The sequence below is a fragment of the Pinus tabuliformis genome, chromosome 2_2 (assembly GCF_031772625.1).
Source record: "Pinus tabuliformis cultivar Carrire ecotype Pingquan chromosome 2_2, CPIR1, whole genome shotgun sequence".
NCBI lineage: Eukaryota > Viridiplantae > Streptophyta > Pinopsida > Pinales > Pinaceae > Pinus > Pinus tabuliformis.
In genome coordinates this window covers 1,212,906,813-1,212,930,768 of record NC_142300.1, presented here as the reverse complement: position 1 = coordinate 1,212,930,768, position 23,956 = coordinate 1,212,906,813, and the positions used below count along the sequence as shown (strand labels likewise).

Genomic DNA, 23,956 nt, shown 5'->3' with positions numbered 1-23,956 from the left:
GGCTATCTTTAGCCTCGTGGACGTTAAAATAAATTTTTTTCTTTCTTTCATAAACATATTTCAAATAATGATAAATATATAAATATATAAATTATCAAAAATTGATTAAATATATTTTGATAAAGATATAAATTATCAAATATATATTAAAGACGCAGTCTAACTTATAGATTAAATAACTTTTTCATCGAAATCCCACAATACAATCTCAAGCAAGATTGTGATTTTTTGTTGTTTAAAATACATTTTTGAATGCATAAATGGATTCAACACCTTGAAAAACCTATATATTAAATATATTTTAATAATAAAAATAAAACATTAAATATATCTTAATGATAAAAACGGAGTTGTCTATAATGCGACTTTTTGGAAGCTTTTCTGGTGCGGCCGGTGGAAAAATTTGAGGTGAAATCTTAATTTGTATTATTTAAATGGTTTTTTGAGTGTATATATGGATTCAACAACATGAAAAACTCCTAGGGCACTTCTATTGTGTAGGATTTACCCATCAATCTTGTGATTTCAATGAATTCCGAGTTTTAGAGAAATTAAACCAGAGAATCCACTAGAAAAGCTTCCAAAAAGTCGCACTAAAGACAACTCCAATAAAAACACTTAGGTAAAAAAACAAGCATGTTTCACACACATGGAAACACTAAGAACAACAAAATTATTAAATATATTTTAATAATAAAGAAAGCATATATTAAAAATATATTTAATAATAAAAATAAAGCAGGTCATAAATCAAGCACACTTCACACAGTGAAAAACACTGGCCACAGCAAAATTTAACCTCCACCCTTTGAACAAGGTCTCTCATGACTAAAATATATATTTTTGTTAACATGACTGCGTTATAATATGGTGCTTGCTAATGAAAACCAAAAAGTTATTTTGCCCACAAATATTTAAGCACGGCATGATATAAAGCCAAGAGCGAGCGAAGGATGCTGAGTTGGCTGTCCAGCGGAGCTCACCTATATCGTATCAGATGAGTGGGTTTTACCAGAAGAAATACAAGACATCAAACCTGCTCTCTGACAGATAAGGGAAACAAAACTGAAAGGATTCATTCCTTCTCAAAATTATTTTTATTATTATTACCATACTGGTATTTTCTTCTGTTCGTTGAGTCTTAATGTCAAGGTAAAGGCAGTCGTAGACATGGTCCAGGCGATGATGCACCCACCGTTGGCATTATCCAGGTGGATTTTCAAACACCCAATAAATATCTATATATGACTGGGGAACATTGTTGTTATTTCTATTCATTTTTCTCTCTTCCATTTTGGTTTCTTATTGCGCAGCATATCTGTTGTTTCAGTTGGAAGTCTAGAACTTTATTTGCCGGCCAAACAGTTTGTGATGGAGCATTTTATAGGACGAGTACCTGTAAGAGAAATATTCAGAAATTGGGTTGCAGAGCAAATGCTTCTACAGGTGTGTTTGCTGGTTTTTCCTTATATAATTAAATATCTTGCTGCCCATTGCAATGCTATTGCTGTTATTTTGAACATAGCCCATGAATTACTTGTTGTTATACGCTGGAAAGGAACTACATTGGCAATATGTTCTCTGTGAGGAATGGAGTAGTCAGGCAATCACTAGGGTGCACTGTTTCTTTGACTGTGAGGAATATAGTAGTCATGAAATAGTCCAGGGCTCTGTTTCTGGCATTCACATTGCATGAAGTTTATTATATTAATATTTGTAACCATTGAGATGGGGAAGTGGGGTGTTTTCTTATAAGTGGCAATTACTAACTATGTTACCAGAAACCTGACCAACAAACCCATTTCCCGTTCTATTTCCTTTCATATTCTCATTCCCATTCCCATATCGACATTGCATTAGGACATTGGTAGTTAATTTCTATATGCATAATATATTCTGGGAGGGGGTGTGTCTTCACATTTCTTCTCGCTTAAAGCCCTCTTGCTCCATTGCTTGTTTTGTTCCCATTTTCACGTTTTGTTTCCCATTTATGGTTTCTGCTGAATTGATTGCTAACTGGTGGTCTATGTTACCAGAAACATGACCAGGAGATCAGTTTTTCATCCCAGTTCTAATTACCATTCCCATCTGCAGTAGTGCATTACTAATCTATCCTATATGCGTACAATATTCTCGGAGGTGGATGGTTTCACATTTCTTATCCCCTGAAGCCCTTAAACTTCATTTCTTGTTCAGTTCCCATTTCTCTTCTGTTTTCCATTTCTGGTAACATAGCCGGTGGTCGTAACATCAAGACTGATTCAGGCATTTTACTTGTTTACATTACATATCTAGTTGAATATGTTGGCGGACCAGGAAATGGGCACATGGGTCCTCAGTTGGCTTGGGGAGGCTGAGCTTACTATGATTTCCCTTTTGTATTTTTTCAGATCCATTGCTGGTGCAGGCGGCAAAGGGTCATGTTGTTGAAAGGCCACCTGCATGGATGATGCGGCAAGCGGGAAGGTACATGGCTGCTTACCAAAAGGTTGCAGAGAAACACCCGTCTTTCCGAGAAAGGTCGGAGACAACTGATCTTATTGTGGAAATCTCTTTGCAGCCTTGGAGAGCATTCCATCCTGACGGTGTAATCATTTTTTCGGATATACTCACTCCATTGCCAGCTTTTGGAATATCCTTTGAGATTGACGATGTGAAGGGCCCTATAATTCACACTCCAATTCGTTCAGAAGAGGGTTTGAAAGTATTGCATCCTATTGAGCTTGAAAAACTTCATTTTGTTGGGGAGTCCCTGAACATTTTGCGTAAGGAGGTAAATCATCTGGCCATATAAATAGTGATGGATTTTGATAAAATCCAAATAAAGATAAAGAAGAAATTGATAACTCTCTATTCAGATCAATAACCTGCTTTTGATTCATCTTCTGCTTCTGTTAGATCAAACAGCAAGCATTTCCATTTGATTAAAAAGGGAAGAGTGCTATAACCCATGTGATGTGGCTACTCGCTTTTTTTCTAGTAATATGGACATATTGATATTGTCATGGCAGCTACCCTTCCCATTCAAACAAATAGTTCGACAAGGAACATGATTTGATCATCACAGAGGTGGCAAAAGATGTCTGCTTTCACCCCTCAACACCACATCTTGGGGATTTAGGGAGTTCATTATCCAAGCTACATGAGAACTTTGGCAGTCTTGGTGTAGACAGTTCGAGATAAAACAAATCAACAAGTAGAGCATGTGGGATTTCTAGGGTTTCTTCAAAATGTTTATGATTTGGAAGCTGGGGTTGTTTATCAAATGATTTATGATCCTCTGCATTACCTAGAAGGAGCCTCTTTTCCTATAGAATAGTAACAGCAGAAAAATGAGAGTGGGCTTTCTTTCATTTATAAACTCCGTGTTTGAAACATTACTGGAAGACCAAAAACATTATCATTTTCGACTTGGTACAGTAAGAATATTCAGCTGAAATCGACATGACTGCGTCTATTGTTTGTAGAAGCTTTCAATATGGCATTAGTATAACCCGTTTGAGAGAAAAGGTCCAATTCATACCAATTTATTTTTCTAAAACATCATGTCTGAGCAGTTTTTAAATTTTTTTCTAAAGATAAATCATAAAGTATAAGCAGTTTTTTTAAAACATAAAGCCTAAGAAGTATTTAGATCATTTTAAAATCTAAACTACAAATGGCAGTTTTGTCTTCCCCTCTTTTGCTTTGAACAGATTTAGTTTTTTTTTACTGGTAAGAATCAACGAAGGTAAGGAATATCAAGTTTTAGCTCATTGTAATTGATTAAGTAAAAAAATCTTAGCTTCTAAAGCTGTATATCTCAGTTTTCCAGGAATTATCTTTCTTTTCCTTTGAAATAGTACATCTTATATTGCACAGAAAAACATATGTACAAAGGATAATACAAACTAAAGCTGTATATCTCAGTTTTCCAGGAATTATCTTTCTTTTCCTTTGAAATAGTACATCTTATATTGCACAGAAAAACATATGTACAAAGGATAATACAAATTTCCTTATTGCGGTCAGAATAAGCAAAAACATAGAAGCATTTTGCATCTTCCACTAACAAATGCTCTTTGGACCTAGCTTGAGAAGCTAATTCATCAGAAGCCAACTTTTAAAAGGAGTCAACAGTACCTATTTGCCCATCTTTTTTGTATATGGTTCGGCTTGTATTACTGCTGCAAAAGATTACATACATTTGTCCTTGCTGATATTGGCTGCCCTGTTGGGAAGCCAGTCCAATAGCACAGGTTTAGTGTCTTCAAGTTATGCATGCTATTTTTAACTTCTTTGTCTAAGAGAAAATCACAAAATTGCAGACTACTGCTGTTTGACTTGATGTCATTGAAACATCGACCCTTCACTGATAAGCCTACTACTACCATGTTACAGTGCTGATACAGATATTCATGAGAGAAAAGATATTGAACCAGAGACTAAAACATGACTGTGGACTGACCCACAAATTACATTCACAATGATGCTAGGCATGGCAATTGGAGCATAGACCATGAGTGAGTAGGAATGAGCGACACCTTGTCTGCTACTTTGCTACTGTTGGTTGACGAAGAGACCAGAGCACAAAGATCGCCCTTCTTCTCTGTGCTGAAGCCAACGAGCCTGCTGTGCATTGACAAAGAGACCCAAACCCAGAAGCCATTTTCCGCCAGCCCTACACGAGACAGAGAGGTGTATCACCCAGGCATAATGCTTTGGATCAGAGGAAAAGAGAGGGCACCCGACTACTAATAGAGGACTCAGCACAAGGATAATTGGGAAATTGTGATGATGCCACTGAACCTCTGAGCAAGCAGGAACCGAAATGAGAGGTGCGTGGAGGAAGTTAAATCTCGAGCTGTCCATAGAAACTCTGGCGGAGGGGAGGAGCTCCATGAGACATGAATTGATATACCCACAGCCCACATTCTTGGCAGCCAGAGAAGGCCAAACACTAGACTGGTAAGAGAGTGTAGCTGCACTGCCATGACCACCGTCATGATAGCCTTCCTGCACCATCACCCTGCTTCCCTGCTATACAACAATGCTCTCAACCAAGAGCTTCAGACTCCCTTTCCTGCGGGCTAGGTCGTTCCACTCTCTGCAAATACTGCTCAAATTACCCATTGCCGGTGGAATTAAACTCTCTGCACGCATGAGTGAAGTCATCCTGGAATCAAGAGGCGCTATCATTAACCATCGTTGAAGGTACCAAACCATCACTGTGACCTGGGCTCGCTCTATGCTAGTATTTAATAGACTATATGCTCCACATGCCATAGTGATTTCCCTTGCCACTTGTTGATTGCTTTAGGAAGGTTCAAGAATCAACGTGGCATTGTACTGGACCATCACCCACCATGGGGGACCTATTTTCCCATCACAAACACCCTTACAACTATTTTTCGAAGTTGTAAACAATACTGAAGTATGAAGTGTTAGAAAATCAGAAAGGCAGAAAGATTTTCTTTATATAGATAATTACTTGTGACTTTCTTATCTTTATGTTCTTCTTTAATCTTTTAGTTCATCAAGCAATTACCAAAACAATAGCACAAAGATCACAGACACTAGATATAGGCGGATAGCCAGGGCAAAACCCCTATCTAGGGGAAAACCCAGTCAACAACTCTTCCTTAATAACCTCCCGAGATAATCCAAGGCTTTTGACTTAGACACAGACTTCCTCCGCACCAAGTCAGCCCTTTCTTCCTTCTTGCAAATGATAACCCTTCAACAACAACTTTGTCTTAGCAGCAACAACTTGCAGTAGCAATTTCGACCCAGCAATTGGTAGCAACAACAACAACTTCGACTTGACAAGAGAGACTTTGATCTCCTAGAGGAATCCACACGAGAGAGAGATAGATAGCCCAAAATTTCGATCTTGACCTTTTCTTCCTTCTTCTCCAACTTCGCACTCCTTTTAGCCTCCTTTTCCAACTTCACACTTTTCCAGCTCTTTCTTCTGGGATATCGAACTTGAGTGAGTGAGTGAGTGCTCCAAATGAATTCAAACTGCTCCAATATATAGGCTTCTGGTGAGGTCGAATTACCCAGTTTGAGGCCGACTTGATCTCCTTGAGGCCGACTTGGTGTGGAGGTGACAAATAACTTATTTGACTCAATATTAATTCTTTTTACATGATTCAAAAGCCCAAAAAGGGTCTCTTTAAATGGACAATGACTCTAATGACTCAGAATAAATCCTAGAAGTCCTCAATGGGGACTTTGACCTAAAACACGATGGCCCAAGCATGAAACCCATGCTTTAATAAGCCATAATAATAATAATAAAAATATCTTTTTCATTCTTTTGATAAATACATTTCATTGTGACTCAAAATACATTTTATGAAGATCGAACCTCGTTACATTCTTCAACACTCCCTCTTAACTAGGGACGTATTCATAATAACAAGTACAAGGAAGATCTCAAAACATATGAACTATGAAGAGTTTAGGCACTGCAATGCCATGGACTAGATTCCTGACCCGGGCAATCTATTCGAGTGGGACTAAGATGGACTAAAGCTTTCAGCCTCTGTAAAATTTTGTAGATGTTCTATGCTAAGAGCAATTTCACTTTTCTCACAGCAATCATACAAGTAGATAAGCAAAATGCAGATAGAACATATAAGCAGATCTTACAGAAGACAAATCAGAAACAAGAAAAATGTATGTGTTCGTTTCGGCGGTCAACAGGATGCTTCAACCAGCAAAGTCTCCTTTGGTCAGCCAGCCCAGCATGTGTCACAACAACCCTCCAACCAGTAGATGAGTCAACCCAAGTCAGTTCTACAAAAGTCAACGCTGTCCTGAAAAGTCAACGCAGGGACAGCAAGCTAAAAGTCAACGCAGCAGCAAAACGGTCAACCCTTTGACCTTGATTTTTGTGCCAGATAGTACGGCCTTCAAAAATCGAACTTTCCACCAATTTTCAGCTTGATTGGACCAAGCGTTGACCAAAGTCAACGCTGGTCAACTTTCTGCGAAACCCTAGCAGCAGAAAATCCGTACGGTCTGTCCTCTTCGTCCTTCCCACGTGTGGCTGAAATTCGTCCTCCAGGTAATGTACTCTCTAAGATGAGAGAGGAAGATGTGAGTTGAGTTGTGTTCAAATTCTCTCCAACTTTTCCTGTATATATATCCATCAATGAGGGTGTGTGACACATCTGTTGGGCATGTGAGCCTACATTACAAAACTGGCTGACCTTGCACATATAATTTATTAAGAATAATAAATTCAAAATATAAGTTCTGCTCATCGGATTAAGACTATTTTTATATGGATTTTACACCTCTCAGAAAGAGGAATCCAACAAAAATATTAGCCTCTTAATCTGAGCATCAGAACATGGAGTTTGGACCTAGTTGTCCAAATTTAACACTCCCTCTCAACTAGGGAGAACTCCATCTATTAGTGCAATTAACATCGTGAGTCATCCCGCCGAAACTTGCTTTGCTGGCTTCTTTATTTCAGAACAGAAGTGGGTCAGTCACAAAGACATCATTCCTCGACTGACATAATTAGTCCAGAGGTCCCAGACCTCACAAATCTTGATCCCAGATCAAGTGGTTGGACCATGCCATCCTAGATAGAGAGTACGACAATCTCTGATGCGTCCATCAGTTTTTGCTAATAGTCTCTAGCCTTTCCACACCTCATTGGCCAAATGAGAGGTACTTCCCATGAGCCCTGAACTCAATGGGTAGGATGCATACGGGGCACAGATTAAAATGAGTGGCGAACCAGCTCAATAATCACAAGGGTGGGGCAGAAGCATTATGAGTGCTTATAGCTTCGAGAAGCTATCCCCAAAGCCCCCCAGAGCTCCCAGAGCTCATCGTCCAACAGGACCCACATCATAGGGTCTTTCCACGACACCAAGATTCTCACGGAAGGTTAGGAACTTGACCTTCCCCAGGGGCTTAGTGAGAATATCCGCGACCTGCTCATCAGTTCCTATATGATCGAGCCTTACGGCGCCTCGCTGTACCATATCCCGGATAAAATGGTACCTGATATCAATATGCTTGGATCGGTCGTGGAACACAGGATTCTCAGTCATACGAATCCCACTCTGATTATCACAGAGTATTACAGTGGAATCTAGCACATGTTGGAACAGCTCACTAAAGAGCTTCCTCAACCAAACTGCTTCACAACAGGCCATACTAGCAGCAATGTATTCGGCCTCTGCGGTGCTCAAAGCCACCGACTTCTGCTTCCTGCTCATCTATGAGATCGAAGCAGAACCAAGATTGAAACAGCATCCAGATGTGCTCTTACGATCCACCACACTGCCAGCCCAATCGACATCAGTATATCCCGGAGTATCACACTCCCGGCAGTGTATCTCAGCCCATGGTTTATCGTGCCCCGAAGATATCAAAAGATTCTTGGCACCAACCCAGTGAAAATGATGAGGCTCAACCATCTGTTGGCTCAAAGTATTCACTGCAAAACATATGTCCGGACGGGTGTTCACTAAGAACATCAAAGCTCCTATGAGTTGACGATACTCAGTAGGATTGGCCAAGATAGGCCCTGCAACGCTGCCACTCAACTTCTTAAAGTTGAGTTCCATTGGTGTCGACACGGACTTACAGTCCACCATCCCAAATCTTTCCAAAAGCTTCACAATATACTTTCCTTGAGAAAGGAAAATCTCTCCAGGTCTCTGCCAGACCTCTAGGCCTAGGAAACAGTGCATCAGTCCTAGGTCTTTCATCTCGAACTCAGCAGCAAGCTCCCTCTTACATTGATGAATGAGAGGGTCATCACCTGTCAGGAAGAGGTCGTCCTCATACAGCACTAGAATGAGAGGCTTTTCTTCCACAACCTTAAAGTAAAGGTTTGGATCAACATTGCTTCGAGTGAAGCCCAGCTTCATCAAGTAACTATCCATCCTCTCATACCAAGCTCTGGGTGCTTGCTTTAACCCATAGAGGGCTTTCTTCAACCTGCAGACATAAGTGTCTCGATCTTGAACTTCAAATCCCAGAGGTTGTTCTACATACACCTCTTCCTTTATGCAGAAAAGCGGTCTTGACATCCATCTGATGAAGACTCCATCCTTGCGTCGCAGCAAGGGCTATGATGGATTGGATGGTGGTATATCGAGCCACAGGTGCAAATATATCGTCATAGTCAATTCCTTCCTTTTGAGAGAAGCCACGGGCAACAAATCTTGCCTTAAACTTTTCAGCACTCCCATCAGATCCATGTTTAATCTTGTAGAGCCATTTAGCGGTGACAACAGATTTGTCCTTCGGTCTCGGGACCACATCCCAGACATCATTCTTCATAATAGCCTCATATTCTTCATGCATAGCATCCTTCCAGCCTTGATGCTTGATGGCTTCCTCAAAAGATCCAGGTTCAGATTGTATAATAGTACTCATGGCAGCTAGATACCCTTGGTATCTACACGGCTTCTTGCTTTCTCGGAATGTTCCCCTTGGGGCAGCATGACCCTCAGCGTCTTCGAGGGTGTCCCTGAGCCATGATGGCCTCTTTCCTAGAGAAGGGGAAGGATCAATAGGGTCCATTGGCCCTTCAACATCAGGCATAGTCTCATCCTGGGGTTCTTCCAGATTTCCAGGTCTTTCTTCATGGTTTTCTTCAGATCTAGGAAGATCTACTACTTTCTTCAGGGAAGCATCTCCGTCAAAAGTGACATCATGGCTTATCTCTACTTCCCTTTGACCAGGTACATAGACTCTATATGCCTTAGAAGTCTCACTGTAGCCCACAAACATTCCTTTCTTCCCAGTGGCATCCAGCTTACTTCTCTTTTCTTTCGGCACATGAAAATAGACAGGACATCCAAAAATTCTAAAATGTGAGACATCAGGTTTCTTACCAGAGAAAACCTCTTCGGGAGTTTTGGAGTCCAAAGCGGAATGAGGGCATCGGTTTTGAATGTACACAGCAGTATTTGCAGCTTCTCCCCACAGAAACTTTGGAAGACCCTGGTCACATAGCATGGCACGGGCAGCTTCCACAATAGTCCTATTCTTGCGTTCAGCAACACCATTCTGCTCAGGAGTATATGCAGTGGTAGTCTCCCTCTTAATGCCAGCTTCTCGGAAAGATCAGAATGGACCAGTTGATGTTATATCAGAATTACAATACCAACAAGCGTGCCGGCATACCATCGGCCACGCTTAATACCAAACAGAACTCTGCTTTACATATCATCTGCTGAACAAACCATGTGTCATTCTCGGCCTTCAACCGAAACAGCTGCTGCCGAATATAAGACTTCTGTACTGCGTCCACTGCTATTACAGATCAGCACCTTATCGTATATTCACACGGCTGCCCGAATCCTTTGGCCCACAAACCAGTCTGCACACGCACCTTCTGCGCTATTGCCTAAGTGCTTCCAGCACTTTACAGATCTTGCGCAGTCATATTATAAACCTGTCCACGTGTTAGATTCTTAATAAGTCGCACGCGACTATCGGATCTTGCTGCCACGTACCAGCCTTCGACTAAACACATAGATATGCGTCTGCTGCTGTCCACGCGTCCATATATCTACAGTCCTGCATATTTCATTTGCTGTTGTCCACGCGTCCTTCTGCAACCCGCTTACCTAATAAGATAAGCCGCCAATCCGCTGCTTCGTATATCACTGCCAACACACCAGTCTTTCAACTATCTCTGCGCTGTGTTGTAACAGTCCATCCACGCGACAGTCTTCTGCCTTATATTACAGACCTCTGTCCGCGTGGCCGTTCTCCAACAATCGACTGTATAACCCACGTGCTGTTTATTCAGACGTTCCGCGTCCTCATAATACCAGCACCATGATACTTCGCAGCTACGTGTCAGACTTCCGACAAATCTGCGCAACCCGACCTGCGTTGTATCATATGCTCTGTCCACGTGTTGATGGCGCAACTCCCTTGCTATTCACACCAATATACCCGTGTATATATATAAACCAGTGTGTACAGCCTTGCGCAATCCTTCTACGTGTTTAAATGCACCTCCGCATATATGTATAACCCTGTACATATATTTCGGTCCACGCGTCCGTCCTCAATAACCTGTGAATGTCATGGATCCTCGTCCACGCGGCCCTTCATGAACTGCGCAGCAGTCCAATGTCATGAACAACTCCTTCGCACTGCTGTCCGAACATACTCGACGCTCACCAGATTTGCGCCTGCTGTTCAACCTTATTTACCATCGAGACAGAACCCCGAACATGTAATCTCCAGCGTTATTACCAACGCTATTCCATACCCAGCTTTCTGCCTACGTGACTTACGTCAACCTGCGCAAGTCTACTTCCTCTGTGGCATCTTACTTCAGGTCTGCATCTTCGGAGCCACGTACAAGAGACGCGTACTCCTTCACCGTTGTGCAGAACTAAATTCGGATGCTCAAGAGAGAGATCGATCCTCTGATGATCCTCAAGTGTCACGGCAATCTCCGATGATCCAGGCATGGAAGTCATCACTTCCAGTCAGCTTGTCATTCTTCCTGAATTCAAGCTTAGAGGAATCCATTTCCTTCGATGATGATTGCTATAGATAGAGTTTGTCTTCACCTCAGCTCTGATACCATGTAAAATTCTGTAGATGTTCTATGCTAAGAGCAATTTCACTTTTCTCACAGCAATCATACAAGTAGATAAGCAAAATGCAGATAGAACATATAAGCAGATCTTACAGAAGACAAATCAGAAACAAGAAAAATGTATGTGTTCGTTTCGGCGGTCAACAGGATGCTTCAACCAGCAAAGTCTCCTTTGGTCAGCCAGCCCAGCATGTGTCACAACAACCCTCCAACCAGTAGATGAGTCAACCCAAGTCAGTTCTACAAAAGTCAACGCTGTCCTGAAAAGTCAACGCAGGGACAGCAAGCTAAAAGTCAACGCAGCAGCAAAACGGTCAACCCTTTGACCTCGATTTTTGTGCCAGATAGTACGGCCTTCAAAAATCGAACTTTCCACCAATTTTCAGCTTGATTGGACCAAGCGTTGACCAAAGTCAACGCTGGTCAACTTTCTGCAAAACCCTAGCAGCAGAAAATCCGTACGGTCTGTCCTCTTCGTCCTTCCCACGTGTGGCTGAAATTCGTCCTCCAGGTAATGTACTCTCTAAGATGAGAGAGGAAGATGTGAGTTGAGTTGTGTTCAAATTCTCTCCAACTTTTCCTGTATATATATCCATCAATGAGGGTGTGTGACACATCTGTTGGGCATGTGAGCCTACATTACAAAACTGGCTGACCTTGCACATATAATTTATTAAGAATAATAAATTCAAAATATAAGTTCTGCTCATCGGATTAAGACTATTTTTATATGGATTTTACACCTCTCAGAAAGAGGAATCCAACAAAAATATTAGCCTCTTAATCTGAGCATCAGAACATGGAGTTTGGACCTAGTTGTCCAAATTTAACAGCCTCTCTAAGTACCATCAGGCTTACTTGCTAACCATTAACCTAGGGATCCAGGTTCGTATCCGAGCTCAGAGCTGTATGACCAACGCCATCCTCCCTACTTCGGGATCTAGACATCAACACATAGTGCCGACCTGATGTCCTCCCAGGCAATGTGTCTCACACACAAAGCCTCAACACATCAAATCTCTTTATCCTCAAACATGCTTTTTAAAAACTTCGAGAGATTTACTTGAACAGTCACAACCCTAATTAGTAACAACCTTTCAAATACTCATGAGTAAACACAAACCTTCGGGGTCTTCTGACTTCTTGATGCTGCCTCATAATTCATCACAGTAGGACTTCGAGGTTTCCCAAACAAAACTTGACAAAGGTTTCCTTAATCATTTAGCTTCCTTTCCTACTTCACATGCAACAACCAAAACCAACTTTCCTTCTTTCAACAACACCTTAATATGCATTCTCCAATTTCTTCTTCAAGGTATCCATCATGACTATAATATGCCCTCCCTCTCAACTCGGGAGATATACTCTTTTCTAGGCTCCCTCTTAACTTAGGGAGATCAACTTCTTTTCTATGACATCAGAGAATTTTTCATGGCTTCCATCCTTTTATCACAGTCATCATGACCAACATCGTTCATATAACTTTCTTCGTCATGCTTATCAACTTTACTTACAAACATCTTCATTATCTTGAAGATTATGTACTTGCACAACTTAGATAACAAATACAACCAAATCCATAGAAGCATGAAGTTAACCATATCAGAATCATATAATAATGGAAGCATTAGACTTTAGACACTAGATACCTAACCTTAGTTAGGTCCATAATCAGCAAGAGACACATATTTCAACTTCTCGCCCGGGTTTTGTTACAAACCCTAAATCACATTAGTAGCTTAGACAAGATATCAATCTCATTATATCTAGGGCCGCAATATCTCTTTCAACGATTTGACAAAATCCTTATATAACATATAGCAAACTGTAGAAACAATTCAAACAAGTATAATTCAACAATGTAACTTTCTAAATTCATACGTTAGATTTCTACTAGGATTTAGTGCAAGATCCTAGATTTCGTACATGAGCCGTTAAAATTCAATAATCAAAACCAATCACAACTCAATTTCAGATTTCAACAATCTTTCATAAATCTCAGATTATCACACTGTCATCATATATTAGAGAATTGAACTTCTACTAAGGTTTAGTTACAAAACCCTAGAATTCACAAACACTATCATCCTAAAGTATCAAACTTCAACTAGGGCTTAGTTCCCAACCCTAGGACTTATGACCATCAACAATTAGGTCAACACATAAATCTAGGATTCCATCCTCATGCACAAGCATATCATAACAACATATGTTGGTCAAACTCAGACACAAACACATTCAGACATATAACATATTTGATTAGATGGACAACCATATGTCTAGGGTTTCATTCCTAGGACATTATCTAAAATAAGGGTCTTGCTCATAAACCCTACCATACCTTAAAGATCTAGGGTTTCAACAACAAACCCTAATTTATCAATACTTAAAGATTTGGAAGTTCAGACATCATCATTCAACCCTAACACATTAGGGTTTTTATAACCATACCAAAACCTCAAACATGACATCATCAAAGCATCAAACATTTTCTTTAGAGTTCATCAATAACCCTAAGTAGGCTAGGGTTTTACACATTATCATCGACATACCCTTAAGTTAGGGTTTTATAAAGAACCTTTTTAGGGTTCCACAAGAATAATCGAAGATATGAGGAGGGTAGATTTATCTAATGATGAATCACCCAATCAAAGAATCGTTATGATTCAAGAGAGTTAGACACAATACTGTTAGTAATGTAGAATAGTTTATCAAGAATGAATATACCTTTATCATGAAGAGAGCAAAACTTATAAAGCATACCTTTTGTTTCTTAACAAACCTTGTAATTCCAATGCTTTGTCTTGTGAGGCCTTCTTCCATAATCCTTGAGTATTCAACAAGCCTTTCCTAAACGAGGAAAATATGAATAGAAATGTGATTAGTATTTAATACAAACAAACTTAGAAAGTTAGATAAGTAAGGGAAACCAAAAATGAAAAGGTAATACAAGGAGTATGATACTTATATTTGGAAGTTGGTGAGGGCTCCCTCCAAACTTGAGGGATACCTATAACCTTATAAAAACAATTCAAAAATGTTTTTCCAAAATATGTTAAACCTACAAATACTAGAAATCAAAAAATGAAACAACTAAAGCTTAGAGCAAAGGACTTCATAGTGTAAGTCCCTTATATCTGATTCTTCGACTTTATTCTTCTTTGGAGATCCTTCTTCAGCAACATTAGCTTGGTCCTTGTTCCTTTTCTTATTCTTCGGATTGTCAGGACAATCACTTTTATAGTGACCCATTGGTAGCATTCTATTTTGGACATGTCTACCTTCCTTCTTGGCCCTTTTGACTTCTTGAAGTTTCCATTCTTGTGACGAGCAAAGTAGGCATTTGAAACTTTCTCTTCTTCATTGTTGGTTACTAATGAGATTCTCATCTCTTCTTGGTTGTAGGCATTCCATAATTCTTCCAATGAAGGAGTTTCTTTCCAGCTGTTGATTTGTTAATTTTAGGATAACAATGGTATGTTCTATGCTTAGAGCAATTTTACTTCAATTTTCTTTATTAGCCCAAATATCATATCCAGTATAGCAATCACATCAACATGATAGTAAAATGCAGATAGAACATAAACAATAACAGTAGAAGAGAAGCCAACACAAGAGGACACAAGATATGGCACCAACTAGGGACAAACCCCAATGTGGGGAAAACCTTGATCAATTCTTCTTATAAATCTTCAAAAGTTCAGCATAGAGAGAGAGTACAATTTACAATATTCACTTGTCCAAACTAATCAGTCAAAACAGCAGAAACAAAAAGCCTAACCAGAAAGTTAATGCTGGTCAACAGGGTTGAAATTGACTTCCAAAACAACTCGGTCAACCTTGGTCAACTCGGCCTCCAACAACAAGATAATGCAGCCCAAAACAGTTTGAAAATAACCAGTCAAATTTGGTCAACAAAAGTCAACGCAACAACCTGAATTAGGGCAGTCAATGCTGGTCAACGCAGGGGTCAAATTGCCTCGGTTTTTGTGCCCAAAACAAGTTGCCTGCCCAAACAGAAGTCTCCCTCACAAAACCGAAGTCAAACAGGGTCAACGCTGGTCAAAGTCAGCCTCTTGAAATTTCAGTCTCCTGAAATTTTAGCCTCTTGAAATTTCAGTCAAATTTGGTCAATGCAGTAGCTAGAAAAGACAGTCTTCCTTTTGCATGTGTGGGGAGAGAGAGAGGCCCAGAAATCCGTACCCAATCAAGATGAGAGAGAGAAAGATGAATGAGATGAGATGCCAAAATGAGGAGGAGGCACCTTGTATTTATATGCAACGTTGAAGGCTGGAGGAGGCTAATTTGATGGCTGGCCGACCTTGACAATTTGTCCATAATCAAAATAAATTCATAACTTCATTTGTACATGTCAAAATGGGATGATCTTTAGATCAATCCTACACCTCTCGAAAAGAGGAATCCAAGAAAAATATCAACTGCCTCATAAGAGCTGTCTAAAGTGATGTTTGGCCCTAGTTGCCAAATTTAACACTCCCTCTCAACTAGGGAGAACATCACCAGCGAAACTGTCTGACAATCTGTACCATCCCTGTCTCTACTCTGCTCTGTTGAACCATGAAGAAAGAAGAAATGATCGAAAATGTATCATACCATTCTCCACTGACCCAAACCTTGTCTCCAACATCAGAGAGTGTGTCATATCACTCTTAACCGACACGAAGTCAATTTCCATTGATCCCAGATCAATATCAACATCCTAGCATAGGGACTACGGTAGTACACAATGTGTCCATCGATAGCACTATGGTCCCTATCCTCATTTCCCTACTCATTGGCCAGATGAGAGGTACTTCCCATGAGTCCCAGACTGCATGGGTAGGATGTGTAAGCAGGAAAAGGTGAACCAATCATCCTACTCATATTCCATAGGGGAGGATGAATCACTCAGCCTATGCATATGCCACCATGGGGTATCACAGGGGAAGGTGAACCATTCACCCTGTACACAACGCACCACTAGGGGAGGGTGAGTCACCCTATGGTCGCTCATCGCTCCAAGAAGTACCCCAAGCCCCTCGGAGCTCCCAGAGCTCACTATCCATCTCATACAAGACTCTCATAAGAGGGTCTCTCATTGACTCCAAGTCTTTCACGGAAGGTTAAGAATTTGACCTTCCCGAGGGGCTTCGTAAGAATATTGACGACCTGCTCATTGGTCCCAATATGATGGAGCCTTATTGCTCCCTGCTATACCATATCCCGGATAAAGTGGTACCTGATATCAATATGCTTGGAGCGATCATGAAACACAAGATTCTCAGAAAGACGAATCCCACTCTGGTTGTCACAGAAGATCACGGTGGTATCCAACACATGTCCAAACAACTCACTAAAGAGCTTCCTCAACCAGACAGCTTCACAGGAGGCCAAACTAGTAGCAATGTATTTAGCCTCAGCAGTGCTTAAAGCAACCGAGTTCTGCTTCCTGCTCATCCATGATATTGAAGCAGAACCTAGAAAGAAGCAACATCCTGATGTGCTTTTGCAATCCACCACACTGCCAGCCCAGTCTGCATCAGAGTAACCATGGAGCCTCACATTCCCGACGATGTATCTCAGTCCATAAGTGATTGTACCCCAGAGATATCTTAAGAGATTCTTGGCAACAATCCAATGTATATGATGAGGCTCAACCATAAACTAACTCAATGTGTTCACTACAAAACATATGTCCGGACTTCACCAAGAACATCAGGGCCCCTATGAGTTGATGATAATCAAAAGGATTTCCCAAATCGGGCCCGACAACACTTCCGCATAACTTCTTGAAGTTAAGTTCCATCGGAGTAGTCACAGACTTGCAGTCCACCATCCCAAATCTTTCAAGTAGCTTCACAACATATTTTCCTTGAGAAAGGAAAATCTCCCCTAGCTTTTGCCAGACCTCCAACCCTCGGAAGTAATCCATCAGTCCTAGGTCCTTCATATCAAATTCGGAAGCCAACTCTCTTACATTGATGAATAAGAGGGTTTGCACCTGTCAAAAAGAGATCGTCCACATAGAGTACCAAAATGAGAGGTCTATCATTCTCAACCTTAAAGTAAAGGTTCAGATCAACTTCACTTCTTGTAAATCCCAGCTTCATCAGATAGCTATCGATCCTCTCATACCAAGCCCGGGGTGCTTGCTTCAACCCATAGAGGGCTTTCTTCAACCTGCATACATGTGTCTGACGATCTTGAACTTCAAACCCCTCAGGTTGTTCCACATAGACTTCCTCCTTAAGTGAACCATGCAAGAAGGTAGTCTTGACATCCATCTAGTGTAGATTCCATCCTTGCGAGGCAACAAGGGCTATAATCAAATGGATGGTGGTGTAGCGAGCAACGGGTGCAAATATCTCATCGTAATCTACACCTTCCTTTTGAGAGAAGCCTCGAGCAACAAATCTGGCCTTGAACTTCTCAGCACTTCCATCAACACCATGTTTGACCTTGTAGAGCCATTTAGAGGTGACAACAAATTTGTCCTGGGGTCTAGGAACCACATCCCAGACATCATTCTTCATAATCAACTCATACTCTTCGTTCATAGCATCCTTCCATACTTGTTGCTTCATAGCTTCTTCGAATGAGCAAGGTTCAGATTGAATAATGGTGCTCATAGCAGTTAAGTACCCTTGGTACCTATTAGGCTTCTTGCTTTCACGAAATGTCCCCCTCGGTGCAACATTTCTCTTGGCATCTTCGAGAGTTTCCTTCAGCCATGAGGGTCACCTTTTGGAGGAGGAGGGCTCATGAGGAGGAGGATGAATGGGATCCATCGGTTCTTCAACATCGGGCATCAGCTCATCCTGCGAATCTCCCTGATTTCCTGCATCTGCTTCTTTGTCCTTCCTTGGAATAGGAAGGTTGCTAATATTCCTTAGGGCAGCATCCTCATCGAAGGTGACATCATGACTCAACTCCACTTCTCTTTGACTAGGCACATAGATTCTATATGCCTTAGAAGTTTCACTGTAGCCCACAAAAGTTCCTTTCTTCCCAGATGCCTCCAATTTACTTCTCTTTTCTTTCGGCACATGAAAGTATACGGGACTACCAAAAATTCTAAAATGAGAAACATCAAGTTTCTTACCGGTGAAAACTTCTTTGGGAGTTTTGGAGTCCAATGCTTGATGAGGGCATCGATTTTGAACGTACACAACAGTGTTGGCAGCTTATCCCCATAGGAATTGGAATTCCTTGATCATGAAGCATGGCATGAGTGGCTTCTATAATGGAATAATTCTTCCTTTCAGCAATACCATTTTGCTCAGGAGTATATGCAGTAGAAGTCTCCCTCTTAATGCCAAGTTCTCTGCAATAGTCATTGAATTCATTTGACTCATACTCGGTTGCATTATTGGTCCTCAATATCTTGATCTTCTTCCCTGTTTGATTTTCCACCAAGGCTTTGAAGGCACAAAACCATGAGAATATTTCGTCCTTCTTCTTCAAGAAATATATCCAAGTTTTGCGAGAGAAGTCATCCACAAAGACAACATAATATTAATATCCTCCTAATGATGTCACATACAACATATCGGATAGATCAGAATGAACCAATTGCAAAATGTCTATGGTCTTGCTATCACTTGAGGGGAATGGTCCCCGTGTATGTTTTCCCTTGGCACATCCCTGACATACACCTTCATGCTCTATTTTGAATTCAGGCATACTTGTAACCGTCTTCCTTACATCGGGTAGAGCCTTATAGTGAAGATGAACAAACCTCCGGTGCCATTGTTCAGATTGAAGAGATGTGTCACAAGACATGGCTCCCAGTGGACTTTCTCCAACTTGCTATAAACTGTCAACCCTGAATCCAAGAGTAAATGCTTATTTGAAATTTCTTGTCCACACACGTACCTTTCCATCGATGAATGCCACCTTGAATCCTGTGTCTTCCATTGCCGAGATAGACACTAGATTCTTCTTTAGATCAGGTACATATAGTACTTCTTGAAGATGAATGGTGTTACCTTGATTCAATTGAAGGGTAACATTCCCAACTCCCTTCACGGGGTGGCATTGTCTCCAAGGATAATTTCCAAATTTGTATCATTCTCTGTCAAATTTGAAAGAGCTTCCTTGTACCTGGTGAATTGCCTTGAGGCACCACTATCAATCAATCAATTTCCCAAGGTATCCAGAGGAGAGGCAGTAGAGAGGGCAAATATAAGATAAAATTCCTTTTGCTTAGAATTTACAACATTAGACTCATCATACCTGGAGTTTCTTGTTCTTTTAGAAGCTCGATCATTTCCAAGTTGAGTAGTGGAAGCATTCATTTTCCCTTTGTTGTTGAACCTGCCATTCCTTTGATTGTTGTTGTTGTCCCTGGAATGATTATGATCATCGTCATGAGATGTGTCCCTTCTATTTGGACACTCCCTGGCATAGTGACCAAACTTGTTGCAAATGAAGCATCTTCCCTTCCTTCCATTTTTGAATCCCGGTCTTCCTTGACTTTGCTTCTTTGAACCTGCATGTTCTTCTTCTTGGCATGAGTGGAGAACGTGGTAGGATTTGTTGACACCTAATCATCAGGATTGGGTGAACAACTGTAATTGATGTAAATAAATAATAGAAAATATGAAGAGTCATCGGGAGATGAAATGAACAGTCTCTCCCTCATGTATATAATAAAGACCAACCTGAATGAATATCATGAATTGATTTGAGGAGTTACCTCCTGGTCTGACATGGTATCAGAGCCAACGCCATTTTTGGCTTCCCTCTTTAATTTGTAACTCCTATTCTGCCTATGTTCTAAATCCTTTGCAGACTGACATCTCTCTCATATCCCCTGCGACTCACTATTATTCTGCTGATTCTGGCACCCTCCACAACCATCAAGCCTACCAGTGTTGCCTTCTCTGCTACGCTGCTCCTGTCGCTGCTCGATACTTGCAAAACGCTCAGCCTTTCTGCGCTCTCCCCACCGGTTGCCATACCTGATATATATGGTATCGTAACTGTGATATATCAACAGTTACGAACGCTACTCCCATAACGTCGAATACAGGAAAATCTCTGTGAACTGGGAAGGGAAAAGGTTGCAGATATTGATTCATCCAACTGCTCCAACCATACGACTCCACGACTCTCCATCCACGACCCTCCTCCATACACAGTCCTCTGATACCTCGGCCCTTGGCATATGAATCCGCTCCAATATAACGCTCCAGGTTATATTACGTTGAATGCTGTTGGTATAACGCTATTGGTATATTGATAAAAGATCTCACAACAGACGTGGAGGTGAACGCATACGTCGTATAACCAGTGGGCCTACAGTGTTGAATCTGGAATGGTATGTTGATTTTTTTGAAGACTGTGTGGCATGTGCGTTCATGTTAACTAAGAGTTGAAATATATATATCACACGATACTTTGTTTTTTTTAAGACTATATTGTATGACAGAGGTGCGAATTTTTTTTTTTGAAGACTATATTGTATGACAGAGGTGTGAATTTTTTTTTTGAAGACTATATTGTATGACAGAGGTGCAATTTTTTTTTGAAGACTATATTGTATGACAGAGGTGCGAAATGGTGCAGTGAGTGTACTATAAGATTTATGCATTAAAAATGGTGCGATTAGCGGTTCTTTTTTAATGTCGAGGGCATGAATGCTTGATATATCATATGAAAGAAGGTTGAAAATACAATGGTATGTGATGGTATGTCATATATTATGAATGGTGAGTGGTAATATAATAATATTATACGAGTGGTGATATTCTATATGGATAGAATATAGCTTTGCTCTTTGTATATTAAATCAATTTCTTACCTAATCAAGAAGGAAGAATAAGGCTGCATTATTTTGAAGCACATAGTCTTTCTTTTAAGAATGCATTCAATCATATCTATTGTGGGAGTAGTTCTCACTGGCAAGGAGAACTATCCTGAGTGGTCCCGGAAGATAAAACACACCCTCATTTTCAATGAGTTGTGGAAAGGAGTGTGTGTTGGAGACGGAGACAAAGAGCCAGAACAACCTACCTCAGACAAGGAGTTTGCCATTTGGGAAAATAAGAACAGCAAGGCCTATGCATTGATTGCAGCATCAGTAAGTGAAGAGGTGAGTCGCCATATTTCGCCATTTTCAAATGCTTTCAAAGCCTTACAAAAACTGAAGGAACTCTATGACTCACACTCTGCACTTGAAGTTGTTCAACTCATGATTAAACTCTTCACTCTTGAATTACAAAATAATGATCCTCTTGCTCTTGCATCCGAAGTAAAATCTATAATGCATGATATCAAAGCCACTAAGGTTGAATTGTATATTCTTCTGATCGCTTTTCTCAAGGCACTTTATCCTACTTACTCCAATTATCTTGAGTCATTGCAAGCAAATGGAAATCTCAAAGATATTACCTTTGACTCTCTTGTGAAAAAATTTGCTGAAAGAGAGAAAGCTTTTGGAAAGAAGACAACCCCTGAATCTTCTGAAGAGGCTGTGTGCCTTGCTCATAAAGAAAAGAATCTTGCCCAAGATTCTTCCAGAGGAAGAGGTGGTTGAAGAGGAAGAGGAAGATATTTCAGAGGCAGGGGGGCAGACACTCTCAAGGAGAAAAGTCAGATTTGCACTGCATACGCTGCAAAAGAAATGGATCACATGATGCCTCCACATGCAAGTTACCTTGGGACAAAATTGAGCAGCAAAGAAACCAACCCAAAGGTAAAACTAATGACACAGACAAAGGTAAAGCACCTGAATCCGCTCATTATGTTGTGGCACAATGTAATATTGGAGTAAATGAAGACTTATTTAATGCTTCACTTGCTTCTTGGAAAAATGATTGGTTGCTTGATTCAGGAGCAACTTGCCACATGACTCATAGAAAAGATTTTTTTGAAGAATTTACTAACAATGTTGATGGAGCAGTATACTTTGCAGACCAATCAAAACTCAAGCCATCAGGGCTTGGCACAATCAGGCTTAAATTGCCTGGTCTTCCAGACTTTCTTTTGCATCATGTTCTATATCTCCCACAGCTGAAGAGAAACTTGTTGTCCTTGGTCCACATCCGCCAGCAAGGTCACTCCATTCATATGTTTGATGGCAAGCTTGAGGTGAGAAAAGCATCTGACCACTCACTTGTCATGAGGGGGATAAAAGAAGAAAGGCTTCTCAAGCTGCAGGGTACCTCTGCTCGTGCACAACATTTCTCATACAATTCTCATTATGAAGAAGGTACACTTCCATCAAGTTTATTATGGCATGTTAGATTTGGACATTTGAATTATGACAGCCTCCGCTTGTTGAAGAAAAATGGTGTTACTGGTTTGCCTACAATTCCTAGGAAACTTAAGCAATGTGATGCTTGCATTCTAGGAAAGCATAGCAAATAGTCTTTTCATGATTCACATTCAAGAGCACATAGAAAACTTGAACTCATTCATTCAGATTTATGTGGTCCAATGCATGTTCCTTCTGCAAATGGAAATAAATATATGATGACATTTATTGATGACTACACCAGAATATGTTGGGTTTATTTATTGAAGAACAAATCTGATGCTTTTCAAACATTCAAGAACTTTCATACATGGATTGAAAATGATGCACAATCTCATATTGGCTCTATTCGCACTGATAATGGAAAAGAATACAATTCAAATGAATTTGAAAACTATCTTCGCCAACATGGGATCAAACATCAAACAACTGTGCCTTATAATCCCCAACAGAACAATGTAGCTGGAAGAATGAATAGGACAATCTTAAATATGGTGCGCTCCATGATGTTTTTCAAAAATGTAAAATTGATGTTTTGGGCTGATGCAGTTCTACGTGCTGTATATATAAAGAATAGATGTCCATCTAATGCTATCAGAAACAAGACTCCCTATGAAATGTGGTATGGCCACATTCTTTTGGTAAAGCATCTCAGGGTCTTTGGTTCCACCTGTTATGCCTTGATACTAGAGGTACATAGAAACAAACTTGGTGCAAGAAGTCGTAAGTGTATCTTCCTAGGGTATTCAAATACCTCCAAAGCATACCGTCTCTATGATGAAGTTAATAAAAAGTTTGTTGTATTTAGAGATGTAATCTTTCTTGAATCATCCAAAACTGACAATGTTGTTGAGCGACAACTTGATCGCTTGGATAGATTCGCAAATGCAAAATCATTTCAAGAATTTGATAATCAGATTCCACATCTTGAATGGGGGATTCTTATACTAGATCAACCTGTGCAATCTTCTTCTGAAGCACTCTCTCCCCCGCATGAAACTCCGACAATGGATGATACTTTAAGTGATGTGATTGATAGAATTGGGAGACTCAATCTTGATTCAGTCCCAACTCAATCAACGGAGCAGTCTGGACCATCTGTGAAAGGTCCC

The 23,956-nt window shown here is 40.5% G+C and overlaps 1 protein-coding gene across 1 annotated transcript in view; it reads left to right on the top strand.

Annotated features, from left to right (window-relative positions):
- Positions 1–871: 871 nt before the first annotated feature.
- HEME1 (Uroporphyrinogen decarboxylase) overlaps positions 872–23,956 on the top strand; it is a 239,763-nt gene continuing 216,678 nt past the window's right edge. Inside the window, exons 1-3 of the mRNA XM_089405992.1 lie at positions 872–1,211; positions 1,331–1,446; positions 2,391–2,773. Of these exons, the coding sequence (XP_089262118.1) occupies positions 1,171–1,211; positions 1,331–1,446; positions 2,391–2,773 (540 nt within the window). The 5' untranslated portion in view covers positions 872–1,170. The remainder of the gene's footprint in view (positions 1,212–1,330; positions 1,447–2,390; positions 2,774–23,956) is intronic.